This window comes from Sphaeramia orbicularis, chromosome 7, assembly GCF_902148855.1.
Source record: "Sphaeramia orbicularis chromosome 7, fSphaOr1.1, whole genome shotgun sequence".
Classification (NCBI taxonomy): Eukaryota; Metazoa; Chordata; class Actinopteri; order Kurtiformes; family Apogonidae; genus Sphaeramia; species Sphaeramia orbicularis.
Genome location: NC_043963.1, coordinates 49,347,707 through 49,374,033, shown reverse-complemented (window position 1 = coordinate 49,374,033; position 26,327 = coordinate 49,347,707). Strand labels below are relative to the sequence as shown.

Sequence of the window (26,327 nt, the reverse complement as noted above, 5' to 3'; positions counted from 1 at the left end):
TTAGTAAAAAAAATAATGCAAGACAAAACAATATCTGTTCACTGTAAAGAATTATTTCCACTGTTTTTGTTTTCAGTAACAAAATCAGAATCTACAATAATGACTATTTAAAAATAATGCTGCTGCACATCCCTTCTAAAAAAAAAATATATTGTATTAATTATGCCACAAAATGGGGGGGGTCCAAAATAATTCTGTTCTCATTTGAACTATATCCCTACCCCTAACCTGAAAAAAGAACCGATAAGAATAAGCAGTATCAATAAGAGTATATGTAGTATGAAGAAAATCTTAACAATTCCCATCCCTTCCTGTAGGATTTGGGGAAAATTAATTTATCATGCATGTTATTAATACCTGAGCGAACCCACATGGTAAAGGAAGTATTTCCTCAAATTCCACACAGAGAGGTCCTGCTCTGATTGGGTATGAAACCCAGGATTTTCTTGCTGAAGGACCACATCACTAACCACTAAACATTTAAATGGTCTAGCCTCTACATTATATAACTCTGTTTACATTTGTTCCAAAAAGGCTATAAAATCCATAAGACTTTCTTCTATAAAACATTTTACTCTACCTTGAGGTTCTATCAACAGCTTCACTTAAAAATTCTACTTTGTATACGCTGACTCAGTAGTACATTTGTTATATCTAACTTTTTGTCTTGATATTTAACCACTTTGATTTGTAATTCATTAAACACACTAATAGTGCTGACATGGTGTGTGTGTGTGTGTGTGTGTGTGTGTGTGTGTGTGTGTGTGTGTGTGTGTGTGTGAGATTTCTGTTACGTGTTTTGTCTTGTTTGTTTTAACTGGAGTCAGCCAGGAGACTGCAGATGAAAATGAGCCTTTTAATAACTCTGGTAACCATTCATCAAATGGCAACAGTTAGGTTCAATATTGTACATGGTCCCTTACAAATAAAATACATTAAAGTGAAGGATTATGGGAGGCCAACACTACATTTAGTCAGTATGTGATGTGGTCATACCCTCTGGAGCTCATTTTACAACTTTAAGTCTAATTCTAACTACAACATCAGTTCAACCTTGTGATTATGTGGACAGACTCTGCCGCCATCGGTGTAAAAACACTGGACAACCACCAATTTTCTCAGGAGAGTTTGGAGAGTTGGTATATTAAGGATGATTTATGACATCCACAATGTACCACCACCGTCCAAATCAACACCTCATCCCCACACTGAACTTTAATGCCTCTGGTGTTTGGTATAAAGTAAAAATAATCAGACTGGTGGGAGTGTTCGTATGTCTGACTCAATGTTGTTTGCAACTTATCAGGTCAGGTTCTAACTGCCCCCCTCCCTAAATAAAATTAAGCTTGATTGCAGTACTTGCTGACTGTCTTTAGCCTTGCTAAAATGCCAAAATCAACAGTGGAAAAGTATTTTTTGTTTGCCAGCAAAAACAAAGTACTGGTTGTGTTTTGAGCTACATTTCATTCTTGTTTTGGCACGATGAGGTAATGCTCAATGAGCCAGACACATGCCAGAGTAGGAACATTATAAAAAAATGAGATAACAGGAAAATACATTTCTAAACACGATGCTTGTTCTATGCTACACAATCTGCACAGTGCATCAGTCGGTGAGTTTTACCCTCATAATTTATGTGATTGCTGCCAGCTGGTAATCTCCTTCAGAAACAGAAGTAGTAAAGGAGCTAAATGAGGCTTGTGATTCAGTTTTAACCACAATTATAAAGTATTATTTCTTATTTTTGTATTGCCAAGCAACAGCGGTGGTCTTATTTATGCATACATTCCAATTTTTATTCATATATATATGTTGTTCGTTAATGATTTTCATGATGAGGCAAGTATGGTGAACACGTCTGTTTATTTATCTGAGGAACAACTGGGTTTTACAAGCGATCTGAGAAGACAGACGTCTGGTATTCAGCGTTTCACAGGCCTGCTGTGGGAGTACAGTTTCAGCTGCTCCGCTTGTCATCTCCCTTCAGACTCTTCAGACAGTAGACATAACAGACTGGCACCAAGCCTGCAGGCTAAAGAGGGGAGCTTTGTGTTGGATTTTTTATTAGTGCTGCCTTCACCAAGTCGAGATTAATGATGGTGATAAATGGCTACAAAAATGTATTGTTACAACATACAAACAGGCACCGGTGAAGCTAAGTGAGGCAGCAGTACTGCAGTGATTCAGGCTTCAGCTGTTTGGCAATGAGACATAAGGAGACATGTTCACACAGAGTTACGGTTTTATGGCCTTGATGTTGTGAGATCAAACTGGCCATGCTTTGAGTCGCGTCAGAAGATGAGCTGAACCACTGACCTCCCACATAACAGAGCACATGCCGTCCAAGCCGCTCATGCTGCAGACACTAAGCCTGAGAAATGTGCTCCCAGATATACAATGTCCAATTCCGGTCATAGTACATTTAGCAGGGAACAAACTGGTAAAACTATTACTGCATTGTCCGAGGTCACATTCTCAAACGCATGACCATTGTTATCTGTTATCGTCAGCACTGGAGCTTTTTAAAAGATCTACAGAGAATGACACCCACCTTTATTACTTTACATAGTTTTCAGTTGTGTGTCTGGAGCCGAGCCCTGGAGGGCAAAGCACTGTTCCAATGTGACAGCCAACACTAGACACTCAATACAGCTGCACCACATCCCAGTCAAGTTCCCATCTGCTGCAAACCAAGACTGCAATTTATACTACTACATTATAATACAGAATTATATCTAGGGACCAGCAATTATAAAGTTGACGATTATCCTAATGTTTGGAACGCAGTCATCAATATTATCTATTTTGTTAGCTGATGTGAAGGTTAGAAAAATCTAGATTTTTTTCATGGATGCATATAAATGTTGCATGTGCTCAATGTGCTAAATGTATCACAGAGTTTAACCAAAAAATGTAATAAAATCTGCAAAAGAGAAGGGAAATTGGTTCCCATTTCCACTCCCAATAGTTCATAGGTTTACCAGTTAGATGTAGTGCTGCTGGTTTACAGTAACCTCTATCTGAGGTGATGAGTAAGGACAAATGTAACATAATGCTGACAAATGTAATAAATATTTTGAATATTCAGAGCTACAAAACCAGAAAAACATTGCTCTGCAAAATGTTGAGTACTGACTAAATTGCTGCCTTTAGTTGTGCTCAATCCTGGATCATGTATACATCACATTCTCATCTGAACACTAAATGACAGAAACACAGCTATATTTGTCATAGTCAAACCTGGTATCGAAAGTGAATCCAAAGTACAATTGTCAAAAACTGTAAGATGAATGTCCACTAGGAACTGGCTACCACAGGGAGTCGATCTCCATAGATTCATGTATTAAAAAAGCCAACTTTGCAAACATTTTAAGTTAATGTTTAAATGTTTGCCTGTTTATATTAATTATTGTTTTATGTACAACTTGTCCCCTTAGTATAAAAGTAAGGAAAAGTCATCTTGTTATCTGCAGAGTCATACATTTGGAGGTTACTTATTGAATAAAGCTCATTTTATCTTCCTGACCGGCAGATCTGCTGTTGTTGTGTTTAAGGAGTTACACTAACAAGATCACCAGAGGATTCTGTCATGAAGCCTATTACTTAACAGTACACAGCATAATTTAGCTGCATTAGCTGCATTAATTCATACTGAATTACATGGTCTGTCAGTTAGCATGCTAATTAGCTCAGAACTGTAATGTGTGTATTTAAAGATTTCACACATTGACATTACTGTTATCAAACAACTGTATATGTTATGTATGCATTTATTAAAGAGCTGAAATTACTTTCTTGTGTTTAGCAGTGATACTTTGATATGCTTTTTCTGTAGTGTCACCTTCAAGAGATTAGAGCATCTCATCGCTTGATTGTAATGAGGGTTATTCATGGTCAGTAGTGGATTTATTTTGAGGTATGTGTTATGACTACCACCCCAAGGTCTAAAAGTCCCTCAGGGTTCTGTCACGCACCGTTCTCTCCATTTTCCAAGCTTCTGTTAGCAATAAATATAACTGTAATATAATCCAACTAATACCATGATCCTCAAAGTTAAAACAGACTGCATCTGTAAATTAATTTTTCAAACATGAAAACAATCATGTAAATCATATTTAATGGGTTTACTAAGACCTGTTGATACAGAGGCCAGTCTAAAGTGGTCCACTTTAAACTGAAAATGTCCATTTATTTGTGTCAGTGAAGTGGCAGTGCTTTACTGTGGATGAGGTATATCTGGGTTTAGGTCAAATAGAAGTCAGACTTTACTCGGATGGGCCACCTAGATATATTAATATATTGACATTCTCTGGTATTACATTACAAACAAGAAACTATGGACACTTAATAAGCACCAACCAGATTACAATGTGAAGCCGTGAGTTGTATATATCATATATATAAATATCATATATCAGCCTGAATACTCCCAATACACAAGGCACAGCCTCCATTGTCATTGACTTTTAATCGCAGGGCAAGACCACTAAATATTTAATATTGTCTTGTGAGGGTTATCATATCACAATTCTGTGCTCTTTTCTCATGAGCTGGATTTATGAAAATGTAAAACAGCCAAACCGTGAAGCATAATCAGAAGCGTCTTTGGCCAGACAGGACTTTGTTGGTTTTTGCGAGCCAGAATCAGCAATTCAAATAATTGAAAAGGAAATCAATGCCTCTCTACAGCAATCATTATGTGACCAAAGAAAAACTGTGCTGCTAAACTACAAAGGTGTGTTTCACTCTACATAGAAATGACTAGAAACCTAATATGTGAACCCTGTGTGTGTGTGTGTGTGTGTATGTGTGTGTGTGAATGCTTAAATAAGGAATTATGTGTAAAGATCAGACCTACCAAAACATTATATCTCATTCTGACATTCCATAATTAAATGTTGTTTTATTCAGTCAAGTGGAAAGTGGCTCATACAGTTTTACCACGAAAAGCTGCTTCTCCTCTCTCCACATCAGCTGTTTTGTTGATAGGGCTTAAATCAAAGACTTGAAATTCAGTCTTTAGCTCATCCATTTCCAAAAACTAGGGTTTTATTTAGGTCGGCAGAGTTCAGTAAGGAAGATTTGTGTGTGTTCATGTGAAGTTTGTGTTGGAGTCTGTTTCGTGCTGGGATCTGGTTGTTTGTTGATGTTAGCCGAGTCCTTTTCTATTAATTAAAGGATTCACTAAGTTACCTGCTCAGTACAGCATTCCGTGGGAGCTCAGCACAGTGGAATTATTCAGTGTGGTAGCTATGATTTGGCAACACGATGGTGCAGATGGTACTGTCGCCTCAAAGCAAGAAGATACTGGGTTCAATTCCAACACCAGTCAATAGAGGGGGAGAGTTCTCCCCATGTTTGCGTGGGTTCTCTATGGGTACTCCAGCTTCCTCCCACCATCCAAAGACATGCACTAATAGGTTCATCTAAATTGCCCATAGGTGAGACGGATTGGTTGTTTGTCTCTATATGCCAGTCCTGTGATGACTGACGACACATCCAGGGTCCCCGCCTCCATCCATAGGTAGCTGGGATAGGCTCCAGTGACTCTCAAGGACTAAGCGGTTCAGAGGATGAATGAATGAATGAATGAATGAAAGAATGAAAAAGATATGATCTAAAGGGCTGGGGGTCTAAAATGTCTGATTGGCTGATAATATAATAATAATAACAATTAAAAAATAAATAAATAAATAATAATAATAATAATAATAATAATAATAATAATAATAATGGATTGGATTTTATATAGTGCTTTTTTAGACAGCCAAAGCGCTTTACATTATTGATCCATTATTCATTCGCGCTCACATTCTCCCTCTGGTGGTGGTAAACTACATCTGCAGCCACAGCTGCCCTGGGGCAGACTGACAGAAGCGTGGCTGCCAATTCGCGCCTACTACTCACGCCTCTGACCACCACCAAACATTCACACACATTCATACACCAGTGTGAGTGGCACTGGAGGCAAGGAGGGTGAATTGTCTTGCCCAAGGACACAACAGCACGTGGACAGAGCAGTCAGTGCTCATTTCATGAGAAATTATTTCTTTTTAGCCATGATAGCTCTATTGAAAACTTGTAGGTCAGAGGAGAAAATGTGTATTTAAAGGTAAACAAAAATACTTTAATGCTTGGGTTTCAGTCTACTTCATTCATTATTTAAATCATAATTATTTAAAATTTGATTAGTTGCAAGTTTTGCACTGCAAACAATGCAAATTATTAGTCGTGGGGGGGGGAGTTTCTAAGTGATTGACAGCTGTCAGTACCAAAGCCATACTGTTGCCAAAGCTGTGATTAAACACTGTGGTGCAAGACCTACCAGAATCCTGACTGGACTTGGACTCTGAGAGGCTGACGGCAGAGGCGTCTCGTGATTGGTCAATCATCCCAATGTTGACCTTATGCTTGTAGGGGTCCAGAGCTCCAAGAAGACCCAGGACACGGATTGCCTGCCAGTGACACATACATCACCAATGTTATCACTCTCACCGGGTTTTTTCTTCACTTAAACACAAGTCCAGAAGTTTTTCTCCCTCCTTTTTTTACATATTTAGAAACTTATAGCAAAGTTACGTGAAATAGATGTACGTCAGCAGCAGAGAAGTGGACTATACTGCATTGGCAAATTACTATGAATGTTTTGATCATTCTCTCCCTGAAACTCTAGGTCCCTGTTGGAGTCTTTTTAGCAGAAAGCCTTCAGCAGAGTGGAATGGTGAAGAAGATGACGGCACAGAATAAAGTCAATTCAAACTTGGTGTAGCACTGACTGTCACTGGATAATTAGCCCGATGGGACTTCAAATGTACAGTACTCCATGGTGGATGCTTGGCTGAGAGTTGCCAGAGCCAACATGTACGTGACATGCAGCGACAATGCACTCTCTGAGCCTAGAGTAATGTAACAGGGAGGGAAGACAATTATCACTTACATCACAGTGCAAGACTGAGGAAAATGTTCCACAGTACTATGGAAAATATCCATAGAGCATACAGTATGTATTCATGTGCACATGTAATTCACTCCGTATATGTAAACACAGCTTCATTTGTTTAGCATATAATGACAGGTAGGGTTTGGGGCATTAGAATGAGTCACTCCGGGTCTATGAGGTGAGTTCGACACGGGGGGACTGGCGCCTACCTCTCTCCTGATGCCCTGGTTCTGTTCAGTCTTGAGGAAGTTGAGCAGCACCTCCAGAAGCGATGGGTACTTGCGGTAAGGCTCCACCACATAGCCTGTACTCGCCACCTGCTGGCCCAGTGTCCACAGCGCCACCTGGTGGACAAAAACAAGACCCCATGACCACAGTAAAACATAAAACATCTGTGCTTTTGTCACAGCGTTGGTTAACTGCCAATCCTATTAAAAAATCAAGAAAACAAAACATATTGCATGATTATTCAGTTGTGAAATGTGAAATTCCATTTTCTCTGCTTTCTATTATTTCATGTTCATTTTAATAAATTTTTACATACCGCCTGTCATTCTGTCTCTTTATTAGGGGCTCGGGGCCATAGTTTACTTTTATAATAGTGCCATGGCCAACATAGGCAGCAGTGCAGTTAAGGTTGCCACTATATACGCACACAATACAAGATACATAACGATAACAGCAAATTATAGAGTAATAAGATGGCAAAAATTATCAAAAGGGACAAATATTTACAACCTAAAATATTTGGATTCCTCCCTTGTTGATACATTTGTCAAATAACTTCTCGTTCTTACGATTATTTGGAAGAACATCTTTAGTCTTTCAATTTCACAACACTGATTTCATGAGATTACACTAATTATACATCTTTATAGAGTGTAAATATTAATTTCCTATTGATGAGTGAAGATTCATAACAGTTCTCAGACAGATTTAAAACACTGATCTTTTTTTTGCAGGACCTCCAAAGAATGTTGCTATAGTCTAAACTGTAGGAAGCAACATTTATTCTTTATTCTTATTTATCCTTTATTCTTTATAAATTAATTCTATTTCAAATTTATATGAAAGAGAAAAGACTTTTCAGCATTGTTCGATTTAAAAGTGTGCAACCGATACAGCGTATATAGGATATGTAGCCACAGGAGCTTCATTCTTTCTTTCTCTGCTGTTTACAGAGTGACAAGAACTGCCGTACCACAATCATTCAATATAATATAAATAAATATTAATATAATATAATATAATATAATATAATATAATATAATATAATATAATATAATATAATATAATATAATAAATATAAAGCCAAAACACTTTACTTACTGGGTCTCCAAAAAAATCAGTCAAACAACAGTGTAAGTTAAGAAAACCAAAATAATATGAAAACCATCTGAACATTTAGAGTTACCAAGGTTAGCGGTTGCTGAGTGGATGTCAGAAAACCAGTCACCATAATGTTGCAATGTGATAATGATTATTTTCTTCATCTCATATATATATATATATATATATATATATATATATATATATATATATATATATATATATATATATATATGTGCACACACACACACACATATGTATATATATGTATATACAGGGTGGGGAAGCAAAATTTACAATGAACATTTAGTTGTTTTTTCTCAGCAGGCACTACGTCAATTGTTTTGAAACCAAACATATATTGATGTCATAATCATACCTAACACTATTATCCATACCTTTTCAGAAACTTTTGCCCATATGAGTAATCAGGAAAGCAAACATCAAAGAGTGTGTGATTTGCTGAATGCACTTGTCACACCAAAGGAGATTTCAAAAATAGTTGGAGTGTCCATAAAGACTGTTTAGAATGGAAAGAAGAGAATGACTATGAGCAAAACTATTACGAGAAAGTCTGGAAGATACTATTAAAGAAGAATGGGAGAAGTTGTCACCCGAATATTTGAGGAACACTTGCGCAAGTTTCAGGAAGCGTGTGAAGGCAGTTATTGAGAAAGAAGGAGGACACATAGAATAAAAACATTTTCTATTATGTACATTTTCTTGTGGCAAATAAATTCTCATGACTTTCAATAAACTAATTGGTCATACACTGTCTTTTAATCCCTGCCTCAAAATATTGTAAATTTTGCTTCCCCACCCTGTATACACACACACACATATATGTACGTATGTGTGTGTGTGTGTGTGTGTGTGTGTACATATATATATATATATATATATATATATAAAACTTCCAAAACATGTTGCTAGTGTTTGGTTGAGCCAGTAGAAGTAACACTGAACATGAAAACCTTCCAGTTTCAGTCTTGTACTGATTGACTGCTACTTATAGAACAAACATTTCCTCACAAACCTGTCGCTTGGCCAATGATGAGGAATCTTGCAGCATATCCATGATGATGGGGAAAAGCTCATCCATCCACTTCCTCATCTCTAGACCACTAACCTGAAAGAATAGGTGTAAGTAAGAGGACCAATCACAAAACTAGAAATCTTAAAATCTGTGAACAGGATTTTTACTCTACTAAAAATTGCTAAAAAAAACATACCTTTGATCTAATCTTTGACCATAAAATGCATGAAACACAGCCCTACTATGGAGGAGACACATTTTTAACCCAAAAAGACCCAGTGCTACTTTTGTGGCTGCTGCTGAATGAATGTTCACCCTATTTAACCTTTCTTAAGTGATTTATCACCCATTATTGTAATATTATCTCCTTTTTTAATTTCTGTTTTTTCAGCAAAAATCAGGTATTTTCCTCCATTTAATTCACTAATCATGTACCTAGATGTTCATAAATGCTCAGAGTGTCAGACTCATATTAGTTCAGGTTCCACATTCAGACCAATATGATCTTTCGTGGGTCAGACCACTAAAACGCCAACATAACAACCTATAAACTAGAAAAGCACTCGGAGAGCGCAGACCTCCGCCAAGGCTGATCAGTGCCCGTGCCCCCCCCGTGGGCCCCCCCACGCCAAGGAGGTTATGTTTTTGCCAGGGTTTGTTTGTTTGTCTGTCTGTCTGTCTGTCTGTCTGTCTGTCCATTAGTGTGCAACATAACTCAAAAAGTTATGGACAGATTTTGATGAAATTTTCTGGTCTGCGCCCCCCCCCCCCCCCCCCATTTCCAACAAACCCTGAAAATTTCATCCAAATCTGTCCATAACTTTTTGAGTTATGTTGCACACTAACGATCAGTGGCCCCCCCCGTGGGCCCCCCCACCCCCAATCACCACCAAAATTTAATCATTTCTTCCTTATCCCATTTCCAACAAACCCTGAAAATTTCATCCAAATCTGTCCATAACTTTTTGAGTTATGTTGCACACTAACGGACAGACAGACAAACAAACAAACAAACAGACAGACAAACAAACAAACAAACCCTGGCAAAAACATAACCTCCTTGGCAGAGGTAAAAATGTGAATAGCCTTAACAAATATGAACAACCTAAAATGTCTTAAGAGAAGTACATACAACTTTAACAATATTCTGCCTGCTACTAAATGTTTTGGGTCTTTGTAAGTTGTAATGCACGTTTAAATGATAAACTGAGAATATTGTTAAAATTGTTATATTTCTTTAGACATTTCAGGTTTTTCATGTTATTCAGTTTTTTAAGCAAACCTTGTAGATGTAAACATTTTCAAAATCTAATTTTACTTTTTTTACTGTTACTATTTAACTGGTCCAGCCCACTTGAGATCGTATTGGGCTGAATGTGGCCCCTGAACTAAAATGAGTTTGACAGCTGCGCTTTAAACCTTCATGAAATTTGTCAATTCACATTTGGATCTTGATGTTCAAAAATATGATATTTATGCAAGACCCTGGGTTTCACATGTGTATGATGCTTATATTCTTACAGCCTTTGTCTTGTTATTCTTTTAGTACATCATGAAGTAGGGCACACTAGGATTCAAGAACTCTTTAAACATAGAGGATTTAATATGTTTTTATCTTTAATGAGGTATATTAGTTGGCACAGCGTTTGACAGCTCTCATTTGACCATCCTCTATTCCCTTGTGTCTCCCTTCACAGCTGGAATTCTGCTTCTTTCAGCACAGACTCAACTGTGAACACTAGGTCTAGCTGAGTGTTCCTTGAACTGTTTATGCACTGCCGGGTCAGCCTGCTCTTAACTGGGCTTTCCTGATTCGTTGGTGGGATCCAGTGAACTGCCTGAACAGGACACGTATACTAAAACTATGCCAGACTCTGTAATTTTCTCTGGCCCCCTACGTAACCTGACCAGTGATGACATGTTTAGTTGCATGTCATCACTCAATCGCTGGTTGTCTAGGTGGTGTCCTGCGAATGATATATAATTTGTGGACAACTGGCAGGCATTTTGGGGAAAACAGGGTCTGATTAGGAGAGACGGCACACATCCTACTTGGAATGGTGCTGCCAAGTTTATCAGTGACTCAAAATCCTGACGCAGTGTTGAAACCGGGATGCAGAGCTGGAGTCTTACACGCTTCTCTGTGCTTCCAGAGCAGTTACCTGCTGTAAACCCCAGAGAAACAGTGTCTGTCCCCCGACCATCTAAACTTAACATATCTGAAGTAGGGATGCAAATTATTGATTAATTCATTAATCGTTAGATGGTTGCCCTTATCAATCGATTAACGATTAATTGATAAGCGGCGACTTTCCTGAGAACCTGCATTTCTTTTTCAAAATGGTCTGTAAGAATAAAAGCTAAATATTGTTTATATACTTCATGAAAACAGCATGTCATATTCCTTAATGATTGATTTATTGAACCGTTGGATACAGCCAGTGTTTCCTGTGGAATTCATCTGTTGATGTGGCGGCATGTAAAGGCGGGGTGCACACACGTGTTTTGCCGGTGGGTGGGTGCACACGCATGCGTTTCGTGTGTGTGTGTGTGTGGGGGGGGGGGGGGGGGGGGGGTTACTCGCACGCGTGCAGTACGGCCAGGGGATGCGTGTGTATTGGTTGGTAACCGCGCGTGTGCGTGCGCCACTTTCCGTCCTACTTCTAATACTATGGGGGTACGTTGCAGTCCGTGCCCCCATAGAAGTGAAAGTGAAACTTTTCGCTCATTTATCTTTTCTTCACCTTCTGAAGCTTCGCAAATGCTTGACATAGCTGTGGCCTGAATCAGGAGCCTGGAGGATGCTTTCAACTTCTGTCTCACTGACCGTGCACTAGACCGACCTCCAGGGAAAAAACTCCAATGCCGATCCTCCATTTGTGCGTGTATTTATGCGGGGGTGCACCGCTCCCACAAACAGACGGGATGGTCTGTGTTTGGCTCCACCATGTCCATAAAGACATTCTAACTCATCAACGCCATGATCCGGTTCAATGACCGGCTATCCCAGCCGTGGTGTCACAGTGCGGACAAACCGTCAGCCTTCGGACAGCTGTTGGACAGGTGGACAAGGGCAATTAACCGACAATTAATAATTTAATCGAGCCAGTTCTTATCGACAATTAATCGTTAGTCGATTAATTGTTTACATCCCTAATCTGAAGTAAAGAGAAAAAGAGCTGTACACAAAAACCTAATAAAAATCAACACCACTACTCTAAAAGTCCAAAAACACAAGAAAATAAAATGTGGCCTCCTGAACATTAGATCTTCATCATCCAAAGCAGTGTTAATCAATGAGCCTGTTTTCAAGCATACTAATTAGTCCAATCATTATCCGACTTGTGGAGTTGTCAGATTACTTAAGTGACCGTGAAAACAGGATGATCTGATATGCTATATCAGATAACGGCAGTAATCTGATTATGAGAAATCGGATTAACCCACTTGGATTTCTCCCCAATACTCCATTGTCTTCCTGCATGTATAAAGGTTCATCTGATTTCTTTCTTTCTTTTACATCTGCGCATGTGTAAAAACAGTTAAAATCGTAGAGAATGGAAGTTACATAGTCAAATGTGAGCAGAAGACAACAGAAAGTTTAAGTCTACCATCACTACGTGCATACTCTGGAAGATATACGATAATAGACTGGATCATCTAAACCAGGGTTTTTCAATTATCGCATTTGTTAAATCCATGTATGATTACAATAATCCAATTACTGCCAGTTATCGGACTTTTATGGTCATGTAAACAGGGTCAATGATATTATATCATATTATCATATAGATTTATTCTGTTTGACAGAAACCTGGCTTTGTGAGGAGGAGTATGCGTCCTTAATTGAAGCTACTCCTTCTAGTCACCTCAATAATCACATTCCTAGAGACTCAGGCCGAGGAGGGGGAGTCGCAGCTATTTGTAATTCAGTTATACAATAAAATTCTGAACCTAAGCCAAGTTTTAACTCATTTGAAAGTCTTAGTCTTAGCCTTTCCCACCCAATCTATAAAACACTCCAGCCTATGATGTTTGCTATAGTGTACCATGCTCCTGGTCCTTACACTGATTTTTTTAGTTTGCCAAGTTCTTAGCCAGTCTAGTCTTAAGGACTAGACTTAAGGACTAGACTAGGAATAGATAAAGTCCTTATTGGAGGTGACTTCAATATTCATGTGGACAGTGAAAATGACAGCGTCGACCTAGTCTTGACTTATGGTGTGGACCTTGAAGACTTAATAGTTTTTCCACAAAATCCTCTCCTCTCTGACCACTGTCTAATAACTTTTGAATTTTTATTATTTAATGAGTCCCTTCCTGGCAAAAATGTTTACACCAGACATTTATCAGATTGTACTGTATCTGTTCCTTAAGGAGGAAATCCCAACAGGATTTAATTCAATCCTGCATCTGAACTTCACAGTAGATTCTTTCCCCAACTCAGTCAATTTTAGTCCATCTCAATTTGATGAGTTTGTTGATAGACCTGCGAAAAACATTCGATTTAATCACTCCACTAAAAAAAAGATTAAAAAGATTATAGAACAAGGGAAACAGCAAGACTCTGTGTCTGGTGATCGGGTTGTCGGGCTCCCTGCCGTCGACTGCCACCCAATCCACATAGCACCCGGCCCCTACAATTCCCTCGGTGGGTGGTGAGTCCACTGGAGGGCGGGCCCACATCGCTCTTTCAGGCTGCGCCCGGCCAGACCCCGTGGGGATAGGCCCGGCCACCAGGCACTCACATTCGAGCCCCAACCATGGGCCTGGCTCCAGGGTGGGGCCCCGGCTGCGCCATACCGGGCGACATCACGTTCTTCTGATGTTTTGTAGTCATAAGGGCTTCTGAACTGCTCTTAGTCTGGCCCGTCACCCAGGACCTGTTTGCCTTGGGAGACCCTACCAGGGGCATAAAGCCCCTGACAAAATAGCTCCTGGGATCATTCGGGCACTCAATGATCCCCCCACCACGCTAAGGTGGCAGTTCATCTGTTTCGGATGCCTCCTGGATGCCTCCCTGGGGAGGTGTTCCGGGCATGTCCCACCGGGAGGAGACCTCGGGGAAGACCCAGAACACATTAGAGAGACTATGTCTCTTGGCTGGCCTGGGAACGCCTCGGGGTCCCCCCAGAAGAGCTGGAGGAGTTGTCTGGGGAGAGGGAGGTCTGGGCGTCCCTGCTTAGACTGTTACCCCCACGACCCGGCCCCGGATAAAGTGGAAGATAATGGATAGAACAAGGGAAGTGGGCTCCCTGGTTTAATTCTCATACTTAAAGCAGCATACCCAAAAACATGAGAGAAAGTGGCATTCTTCTAAACTGGAAGAACACCATTCAGCCTGGCAGGACAGTCTAAATAAATACAGGAGGGCACTTTGTTCTTCTTGAGCAGCTTATTATTCATCATTAATGGAGGAAGATAAGAACAACCACAGGTTTCTGTTTAGCACTGTAGCCAGACTGTCAAAGAGCCACATTGCATGAGTCTTGTACTCCTGCGTCTATAGCAACAATTTTATGAATTTCTTCAATAATAAGATTTGGCAATGGCTACTGCCACAATACTGTGGCACAAAATATCGGTTCGTCTATTGCCACAGACCAATCAAATGTTAGCATTTGTACTAGAGCCAATCAGGGATACTGTTACATGAACTCATTCACCTCTTGTAGCCACAGTACTGTGGTGATATATGGCGTATACTTCAGTGCATTCTTTTGTACATGTTGCTACCATAGTACTGTGGGAATTGTTGGAAGACACAACAAATTGGTCATAGTATATAGTATAGAATAGGAACTATTATTTTAAATACTCTATATGTTGTTTCATGGTGTTCTTTGCTCTGGAGGCTGGAGAGGGTGGGTGGAGCTACATGTTACATGTAGTAGTGTGCTGTGTGACATCAGTTCTGTGTATTGAGTGCTGTGCTCTGAATTCTGCACTCTGAACGTTGTCCCTGTGGCTGATTTATATCAATGTCAGATTTACCTAGCAAAAAAAAAACCTACCAAAAAAATTAATGGCCTCCTGTTCTCCTAAAATTGTAGTTCATCATTTAATCCATCAGACCCAGAAACCACAGAGTTGACTGTTGACCCATTTGGTTATATGGATTCCTTTTCTCCCATAGGGGTTAATCAGCTAATTTTGATAGCCTCTTCATCCAAACCGTCTACCTGTCTCTTAGACCCAGTTCCACCAGGGTTCATTGAAGATGCTTTACCTTTACTTAGCAGCCACCTCCTTGATATGATTAACTTGTCATTATCAACAGGCTATGTACCACGGTCCTTTAAAGTAGCTGTAATCAAACCGCTTCTTAAAAATCCAGCCTTGACCCTGCAGTTTTAGCTAACTATAGACTTATATCAAATCTTCCATTCATATCTAAGATTCTGGAGAAAATAGTAGCCAATCAGTTATGTAACTTCCTTCAGGCCAACAGTTTATTTGAGAATTTCCAGTTAGGTTTAAGAGAACATCATAGTACAGAAAGAACACTGGTCAACATTATCAATGACCTTCTAATTGCTTAAGACAAGGGACTTGTTTCTACACTGGTCTTATTAGATCTTAGTGTGGCATTCAAGACTGTCAACCATCACATCCACCTGCAATGGCTGGAACCATCAATTAGTATTAAAGGAACTGCATTAATGTAGTTTAAATCCTATCAAACAGACCCTTTTCAGTTTGTTAATGCTAATAAATCATAAGAGCCAGGGTCTGCTCCAGGGTTCTGCCTTCGAAAAGAAAGTTTTTCCTCGCTAATGTCACTATGTGTTTGCTCCTGGTGGATTCTGTTGGGTTTCTGTAAATTGGCTTAAGAGTCTGATTTAGACCAGCTCTAAATGTAAGGTGTCGTGAGATAACTTTTGTTATGATGTGGCGTTACATAAACAAAATTTGATCAATTGATTGATCAATTGACAGAGCAAAGAATGAAGTAATGTTCCTTACATTTCACAAAACAGTATTATAATTGTTCTAGACTAAGATGCAAAAACTGTGCGGGAGGACAATAAATTCTACTCAGACATGTGAGTGTTCCAGCTGCAGCTTTGAAGCTAAATCTATAACATCAGGGGTGTCAAACCCGTTTTAGTTCAAGGGCCACATTCAGCTCAATTTAATCTCAAGTGGGCCAGAACATTCAAATAATAACAGTGAAAAAGTAAAATTACATTATGAAAATGTTTACATCTACAAAGTTTCATCATATGAATAGCATGAACAACCTGAAATGTCTTAAGGAAAATAAGTGCAATTTTAACAATATTATGCCTCAGTTTAGCATTTACACATGTACATTACAACTTACAGATCATGGTGGATCTTCAAACACACAAAACATTTAGTGACAGGCAGAATATCGTAAAAATTTCACTTCTCTTGAGGACATTTCAGGTTGTTCATATTTATTCAGTTTATTCCCATTTTTGTGATAGGACAGTTTCTAAATGTAAACATTTTCATGTTCAATTTGGGTTTTTTTACACTAAAACAAAGAGAAAAAATTTGGAGTTGTCATTATTTGTAGTTTACTATTATTGTATTTTACTGGTCTAATGAGATCATATTGGGTTGAATGTGGAACCAGAAGTACAATAACTAACAACCTTGATTGGTCATGGCTTCAGTGTAATTTTTGCATTTCACAAATTCATCCCACGGGCCAGATAGAACTCTTTGGCCGGCTGGTTTTGGCCTGTGGGCCGTATATGTTTGACACCTATGCATTAGACATACATTTGCACGCTTAAAATGCTTACAATACAGTTTTTGTCCTTATTCTGAAAACTAAACAGTTTACATACCTTATGAAAATGACTGACCCACTAATATTCCTGTTTACGTGCAGCTACATCCAAACAGCTGTCCTCTCAAAATGTTTAAAAGTATATAAATTTCTCCCTCTGAAACAGACCAGATCTATCCAGGTGACCTAAAACAAAAGTGCGTCACAAACCATGATGAATCCCCAGGTCTGAATGCATATTGTGAAAGTGCTATATAGAAGTCTTACTAATACCAGAGTTTGTGTCTATCCCCATATTTTTTCACAAGAAAATGCTCCACTCTAAAAAAAATTGCTGTTTACACATTTCACATTAATATACTCAGAATAACAGTGTCAAAATCAATGTGCATGTTAAGTCAGTGATTGTTAGAAAATGTTAGAAAGCTTAAGCATTACCTGAGCTAACTCCCCAATCGTGGCAAGAACACTGATGACCACCCCAGGATTAGGATCTGGGTCCTTCAACTTGAGGATGAGGGCCTGTGAAAGTGACAAGGAAATGGGTTTCATTGTGAACTTTCCAAAAAGCCAACTACTCACGTAAGTGCAGACAGCTACTTTATCACATTCATTTTTCATTTTCAGGTACTGAGTAATTGTGGTTCACCAATACTTTTACATCGTACAACCACTAAAAAAAAATATAAAACCCCAGTCAAACATAATAGACCCATGGTGATAGACAAATGTGCCCATGTGTGTAGCAATCGTACCTTTAGGATGGGCTCCATATATGGGCGTATGAGGCGGGGTGCATTGGAAACCAGGTGACCGAGCATACGTGCACTCTGTTCTTTGTTTCTGCCAACACCGCTGTGCTCCAACTCAGTTAAGATCTGGAACCAAAGATGAACACCAAATATTGTTTGTATGTAAAAAATGACTTTACATATTCTTTTCTACCTTAAGTAAGTGTTAATTAGATAAATTCAAAGAAAATCTTCATGTTCTGCAAGTGCCTAATGTTCTGTAAATTATGAAGGCCTCTGCTGCCCTCTGCAGGACAAAAAAAGCTCAAGGTTTCTGCAGATTCCAACAAGGTGAATTTAAGATTTTTTTAAGAATCCAATTTAAAACCTTGTTTATATCCAGTCACACAGGGGCTGCACATGGATGATACCTCCAGCGTGAATACACAGTTATGTTGGATGATGGCATTGCTAGGATGCTATCAACATTCGGTGTAATTTTACCAGAACACTCTCTTGCTCTCTCTTGTCAATGTTTAACCTTGTGCAAAAGTCGCAGTGACTTGTGCAGTAGTGGTGATTCACCTGCACCCATTGGATTGGAGCATTACTGTCCTATTGTCCTATTCACCAAGCTCACATGTGTACTGAACCATGAAACCTGCACTGTCACAGTATGGGACAAACACAATCACAATGATATCCCTAAAGTCACAGTGATAATTGATCATGTGTCCATGTATCACACCTGAAAGTGCTTTTGTTACTTTGCTGAGCAAACCTGAAGAAACTACAGGTAAAACACATTCTTTGCTGCAAATAAAGTCGAGTGAAGAATCTCCACTCTGTGGTGACTACATTTGATAGACAGTATATTTACAAGAGAATAAAAGTTTATGCAGATTTCTAAAAGTAATACAAACTACATAATCCAAATGATTTTTCAGACTGATATTGGGATGCATCAAAGCCTAAACTGCAGAAGATTGGATTTTAGTTTTTATTTGCCAGTGGGAACTCTGTATCTTAATTAAGCAGAACAAATAATTAGATAGTGGATGACAGTATAGTTCAGTTTAGTTTAATTTCATAAGAATACAGTCAAGACTTCTTTAATAACATAAATAATGTATAAAAATATATACGAGATATTATTTTCTGCTAGACAATTTGTTCAACTGCAGCACTACTTTCAATTATCTTTCCACTGTTGAGCTATGACTTTTGATATTGTGTGTTCTCTGGAGCTGAAATTAATTGATTATCACAATCCTCCTGAAGTGGAGCTTTGTTTCTTTCATTTCACTGCTGCTAAGGGCCCCTTTACACAGCACGAAGATCGTTGGGTGACCACTGAGCGATCAAAAATTGGCCCAATCTATCAACAATCTCCTAAGGCTCGAAATAGCCATTTCTGTGCAAATGTCTGGGAGATCCTTGTGCGCTCATTGTGCGTTTGGCCCCCTACTTTAAACTGTTTGGTCAGCTGGATCAGGTGGGGGGGGGGGTCATCGAGATAGTTGTACCCATTCCCTCATTTATCTCTCAACCATCTCTACCTTCAGGGTGGAAAAATTTGGCATTCATTGAAAGATTGCTGAGAGATCACTGGGAGATCAATGAGATCATTGAGGCCTCTTTCAGGGCTCGTTGGGCAAGCCTTGAGAGTTCATTGAGATTGCTTCCCTTGGCGATCGTTGAGAGATTGTTTTGGACAGAGTCAAAACTTTGAGGAGACCATGGAGATCACTGGAAGATCATTGAGAGATCTTGGTGATCGCTGGGCGCTCACTGAAAAATCGTTGAGAGATCTGGCCATTTTTTCATCGCTCAAGGATCTCTCAACAATCGCCACCCCTGTGAAAAGGGGGTTTAAACATTGGTTCCACTCTTGTTTCACAGACGCATATTGTAATGCACATGACACCAGGATCAACCCAAACAACATGTTCAATTTTCTTCTTTGGAACCATCACTTACTCCTTTAAACTTCTAAGCTTTCACACAAACATTACAAATATTTGTTGCTGTTTTTTTCAGTTGTATGTTCATTTCATCTTAAGTTGTTAGTGAGTTGGATCCAAATGTGGTGAAAACTGCAGTGAACATATTGTTTGTAGATGTCATTTGACTTGTTTGTTGCTGTTTATATCTATAGATATTGTTACCTATACTTTTATACTGTTGTAATTGTTGTTGCTATATAGATATTTTTTATATATTCTTTTACTTTTATACTTTTTGTGGTTGTTGTTTCAGCTGGTTCTGGAATAAAGGACAAGTTCTTTGTCATTTTCAGATACGTCTATTTCATTTTTACAATTTTTTGCCTGTTCAAATAATTCAAGGTCAATGTCAAGGTTACTTTATTTATACCCGTAGGTAGATTTGTTTTGCAGTCTAGGTTATTGCCTTGGCATTACAACAACACATACATTGAACATGCAAGACAGGCACTTGATCACGCTTACAGATAGGACAAAAAGACAGGACAAAAAGTGCTCAGTGTTCCATCATTCATCAGTATAGCAGCATGGATAAGTAAAAGAATAAAATAAATAAGATCAAATAAATAAAAACAAGATGCAATAAAAGCACAATAAAAACCAGAAAGATAAAATAAAAACAATCTGGGATAAAAACCAGGATAAGAACATAAAATTTAAAAATTTAAAAATTTGAAGTCACAATAATAATAAATAGAGCAAAGAAATGGAATAAATAACTAAATAAGTTAGTAAAGTGCAATGTCACTATTTCTTATTGAGCTCAGTGACGGCAACAGGAACAAAGCTATTTTTATAACGCTGTGTCCTGCACCTTGGGACTGAGAACCTCCGTCCAGAGGAAAGGAGTTGAAATTCACCTCGTAAAGGATGGGAGTCAGTGTTAAGAACTGATGAAGCCATCCTCTGCACCTGTTTATTGTACAGGGAGGCAGGACAAGACTGGGACTCACCAATCAGGTGACTGGACCATCTCACTATTTGATTTAGTGAGTTTCTCTCTGCAACTGAGGTCTCTGAACCATGCCACCAGACAAAAAGATAAAACAGACTCAATGAAAGAACGATAAAACAAAGTTAAAATGGTTCGGTCAATGTGGAAGTGTGCCAGTTTCCTAAGGCAGTGGAGGCGCTGATGGCCCTTTTTAAACACAGATCTGCAGTTTTCATTAAAACTCAGTTTTTCATCAATTATCATCCCATGGTATTTGTATGATTGCACTTGCTCTATAGTCTGCTCTATAGTCTAATTGTTTAATTAAATCAAAGAAAATAATTAATATATTAACCGGTTACAAAAATAATCGATAGATGCAGCTCTAGTGTTGTCACTTATGCATCTCCTCTACCTGGATGAGCATCTTGCGCAGGAATGGCATGACAAAGGCGGGGTTCATGCTGCTGAGGCGTCCAATCGTGCAGATCGCTAGCTCTCGGATCTCAAACACCTCATCGTTCAACGCCACAAACAATGCCTGCAGGTTCTCAGCCTGAGCAAGATGAGCATCGAAACGCTCATCAAGTGATGCCAGCACACAGTATCGGATATCTGGATCTATAGGGAAAAAGATCCATCAGTCAGACATGTTTGCTCCCCTCATCTCCACATCATCATCAGTATCATACCATGTGGATTCTCATCATACAATGTCTGAAGTAAAGAAAGAAACAAAGACTTCTAGGCCTTTTCTATTTTTAGCACATTACAGTTTCAATCATAAAGTTTAATTAACCCTTAAAAACTCTAAACTACTTTTGTGTCAACTTCCAAATGAATTTTTTACTCTAAATCTAATCTTTAAGTGATTTATCACCATTAATTAAAAAATTATCCTCTGCATTTTGTATTTGTAAAATACAGAGGATGTAAATCAGGCAATTATATTTTCTTAGATTTAATTGACTGATTATGTAGATATTCATTAAAGCTTCAAATAAATTCAAAGGCGATTATATGAAAACAGAAAACTGAAGAAAACCTTGAGAGCAAAATATATCATTAATTGAACATAAAAACAAGCATCTACAACTACTACCATTTGTCAAATTCCATGTGTTTTACTGGTGAATCAAAGTTGTAGAAGATGACCGTTTCCACGTTCACCACAGAGCCTCTGAACATTCAAATGGGTCAAAACTGATGACCATGTAAATATGACAAACTGCCTTTTATCTCAATTATTTACATGCATTGGTAGGATTAGTGGATCGGCAGGTATTAAAACATTTTAGATCAGTAGATGCTTTTGGTCGCTGGCAGTTGTTTGGGTCTTTATGAGTTGAGCCATGTGCAGATAAAGTCAATAAAAGACCATGACACTCATTTTGTTGCTTGCAAAAATGAAGTTTGGCTATTTAACTACATTAAAACATCAGTTCTTCAGAAGCCCATGCAGGACAGTAAAGGACCAAATCAACACTGTATGGAGTGTGTTTTTCTCTCAGCTGTTTCTTTTGTTACCTGGGTCTGTGATACCAACAACCAGCAGTTTGCTGAGCACATCAGCTACAACTTGCACCGCTGTCTGACTGACTACATGTCCACTAATCAGGTGGATGGAGGGCGTCAGGAGACGTGAGCAGGTCCGAGCTGCTTCCATCCGGATCTCCTTGTGCTCACTGTTGAGGAAGTGGTCGGCACAGTGACGGACGAACTGCGTGAGGGAGTGTCCTGGTGAAACAAAAATGAATATGTGTGAACTGTGGTCCATTAAAATCAGAGCAGTTTGTGTTTTTGGGTAAAAATATTAGATGGGGGCAACGCAGTGGTTAGCACTATCGCCTCACAGCAAGTAGGCTCTGGGTTCGATTCCAACCACCACATTCCAGCTTTCTGTGAGAAGCTTGCATGTTCTTCCTCCCATTGACCAAAAACATGCACTTAATAAATTAATGAATCAATCTATATCACTCATGTTCATCTCTACACATCAGCCCTGAAATGAACTGGCAACAGGTGTTATCCCGCCTTCAACCAATGGCAGCTGGAACAGGCTCCACCCCCCTGCAATCCTTACAAGATTTAAGTGGTTTGAAAAATTAATGAATGTTAGATAGCAAATTATGAATATAAAAACAGATGCAGGCTGTCTCTTATCTACGACATCTGTGGTGTTTGTGAGCTACATATTTGGCACCACCTGGACACTGGGTTTCTGATGCACCAACTACAAGAGAAACAGACTAAAGGACCTGATGGGAATGTAAAACAAACATGATTAGATGTAGCTTCACACATGAGCTTTGCAAACATTAGTTAGACCACCTGTGATTTTCTGGACAGATTCAGTCTAACAGCTTCTCAACGCAAGCTGTTGATATTCTGCTGTTGCAACATCAATTGTTTCATCATTGCTTTTCAATGTCAGATGTACATTTTATATAACTTGGTATTAAGAACATTTGGGTTGTGTTGTCTTTGATTTGATTTGATTTAATTATTTCGAACATGCAAAGAAACAAAATAAAACAAAACAAAGCAAATTAAGACAAAAACAAAATAACATTTAAATGGACAGAATCTATCTTCAAGCACATACAAGTCTGAATATTGCATGGTCGAAAAGGAGTAGGAAGAAATCTAAACTTATTTAATCTTACCCCTCAGTGTTTTTACAACTTTATCATTAACTTAATACAAGAATCAAACAATACTACTGTCCTAATTTTAGCATCAAACCACAACAATCCATAATGCAGTAACTGAATTATTCACAACAAAATGTTGATGGCAGTACAGTCATACAGACTCAACAATTCAACCATTTTCTTCAATAATTACAGCATATTAATCAATACAACATCATCTATAAACAAACAGGCCTCACTGTCATTATTAAATACTGTACCTCTCAAGAATCAATTCTTTATATCTTTTTTAAATTGAATTATGTTTGATATTTGTTTCATCTCCACACACAATTTGTTCCATAATTTTACTCTACAGATGGTAATACAGAAACTTTTTAACCTAGTGCGTTCTTTATGAATCTTTAAATTAAATTTTCCCCATAGATCACAGACTCCCTCTCTTTCACAAAACATTTCTTGAATATTGCCAGGCAGTAAGTTATTCTTTGCTTTATACATTATTTGAATAGTTCTGAACTCCACAAGGTCAATGAGTTTTAAAGTTTCAGATTGTATAAATAGTGGATTTGTGTGTTCCCGACAACCAACATTGTGAACAATTCTTACTGCTCTTTTTTGCAATATAAAAAGTCTTTGTAATGAACTTGTATATGTATTTCCCCATCTCTCCAAACAGTAACTTAAATAAGGTAAGATCAATGAATTATACAGAATATGAAATGATTTTTGATCTAATATACCCTTTGCTCTGGCCAGGACTGAGATGCTTCTGGATAGTTTTTTTTGTACATATTTTATGTGAGGTTTCAAGCAAATTTTATCATCAATTATCACTCCAAGAAACTTGTTTTGATTCACCCTTTCTATATCTACACCCTCTGTTTGTACCTTTATCTCATTACTTGTTTTACATTTGCCAAAAATCATGAATTTTGTTTTACACAGATTTATTGACAACTTATTTTTGTCAAACCATAATTTAGTTTTATTTAGTTCGGAAGTGATTATGTCAAAAAGTTGCTGTAAATCCTCACCAGCTCCTAGAATATTTGTGTAATCAGCAAATAACAAATTTCATTTGCTCAGACACTTTACATATATCATTAATATACATTAGAAACCGTTTAGGTCCCAACACTGACCCCTGGGGGACGCCACACACAATACCCAAACACTCAGAATGACAATCTCCCATCATCACAAACTGTTTCCTGTTCGCCAAATAGCTTCTAACCCAATTCAGCACCACTCCCCTGATTCCATACTGTTCCAGTTTATTGATTAAAATGTCATGGTTTACGGTATCAAATGCATTTTTTAAAATCAATGAAAACTCCAACTGTGAATGTTTTATTGTCTATGGAATTTGTGATTTCTTCAATGACTTCAGTTAATGGTAGTGATGTTGATCAATCGGTTCTGAATCCATATTGACTGTCTGAAAGTAATTTGTATTTTTCTATGAATGTGTCTAATCTATCATTGAAGAGTTTTTCCTCGGATGTTGGAGAATTGTGGGAGAAGAGAAATAGGCCTGTAATTTGTGAGGTGGTGTCTGTCACCGTTCTTGTACAATGGTGTGACCTTAGCCATTTTCATTCGACTTGGAAATGTCCCGGTTTGGAATGATTTAAATCCAGCAAATGTCTTCACTCAATTTGTAGAGCAAACATTTCATGGCTTTTCCAGATTGTGACTTTTCACTACTTTGTCACTGTGATAAAACAATTATTTCCAAACCTGTATGAAAACATTATCAAATATAAGTTACAAAGTCCCAGGGGTGTATCCATGAGCCTCATTTCACATCCATAAAGAACACTGTTGAGCAGCAGATGGTCCATATGCTTTAAAAGACGACCAGATGTCGACTCAGTTCACACCTTTAGCGTTGAGACACAGAAGTGAGTTGGGAACTCAAAACCTTGAAAAACCTTTTTAACTTTTTAACTTTTTTAAGCTTTCCAATGCTTTAAATGTTATCTGATGTCTGGCTTTAATCTTGACAAACATGCATTTAAAATCGTGCAGCAAAATTAGCTGTTGTCATAGTAACACAGGCAAGATGTACCGTGTTAAATATGAATTTACAAACACTGACAGGACTTAAACTTTAAGTATGTGAAATGTCAGGACAAAAATATCAAACTGGAATGTCATTTGGAGCCAAAATATTCTGAGTTTTCACTTAATGACATGTCTTAGGGGAAAACAAACCGTTTTGTAAGCTTTACTTATTTTGCATGCTAACACAGTTCACTAATCTAATTTCTGCCTGTTACTAAATGTTTTGTGTATTTGTAGATCCACTGTGATCTGAAAGTTATAATGCATATGTGTAAATGACACGATGAGGCATAATAATAGTAACAATAATAATAGTATAAAATTGCTATTATTTTCCTTAAGACATTTCAGGTTGTTCATGTTATACACATTTTTAAGGAAGCTTTGTAGATGTAAACATTTTCATAATGTAATGGTACTTTTTTCACTGTTATTTTACTGGTTCGGCCAACTTCAGATCAAATTGGGCTGAATGTCAAACTAAAATATGTTTGACATCCCTGGTTTTTAACAAGCTATGTTTTAAGTCTTATGCAATCACCTGGTATTTTGAGCACTTGAAATGATACGCTGCACTAATGGACTAGTGGACAGTGTCCCTCTTCACCTCTAAGTTTCTTGCCTGATAGTTTACATCTCCAGTTTACTATCAATGTTTCTTTTCCACATCACTGAATACACAGTGACCAATGCAGTCAGTCCTTCATGCTTTAGCAGGGTTATCTGTACATTCTCAGATGCCAACAGATTTTTTTTTCTCTGTTTTCAGCTACTATTCTTACCATATTTTGAAAACACTTTACTTATTCAAAAGTCTATTCATATTAATTTAATAATTTCCCCTCAATTTATAGAAGACATA

At 38.1% G+C, this 26,327-nt stretch overlaps 1 protein-coding gene across 1 annotated transcript in view; it reads right to left on the bottom strand.

Annotated features, from left to right (window-relative positions):
- Nucleotides 1–26,327, bottom strand: part of mtor (mechanistic target of rapamycin kinase) — a 175,509-nt gene that overhangs the window by 133,165 nt on the left and 16,017 nt on the right. The window contains exons 12-18 of the mRNA XM_030140024.1: nt 22,269–22,478; nt 21,157–21,362; nt 17,826–17,948; nt 17,509–17,592; nt 9,306–9,398; nt 7,150–7,284; nt 6,326–6,455 (exon numbers count right to left, since the gene is read on the bottom strand). Of these exons, the coding sequence (XP_029995884.1) occupies nt 6,326–6,455; nt 7,150–7,284; nt 9,306–9,398; nt 17,509–17,592; nt 17,826–17,948; nt 21,157–21,362; nt 22,269–22,478 (981 nt within the window). The remainder of the gene's footprint in view (nt 1–6,325; nt 6,456–7,149; nt 7,285–9,305; nt 9,399–17,508; nt 17,593–17,825; nt 17,949–21,156; nt 21,363–22,268; nt 22,479–26,327) is intronic.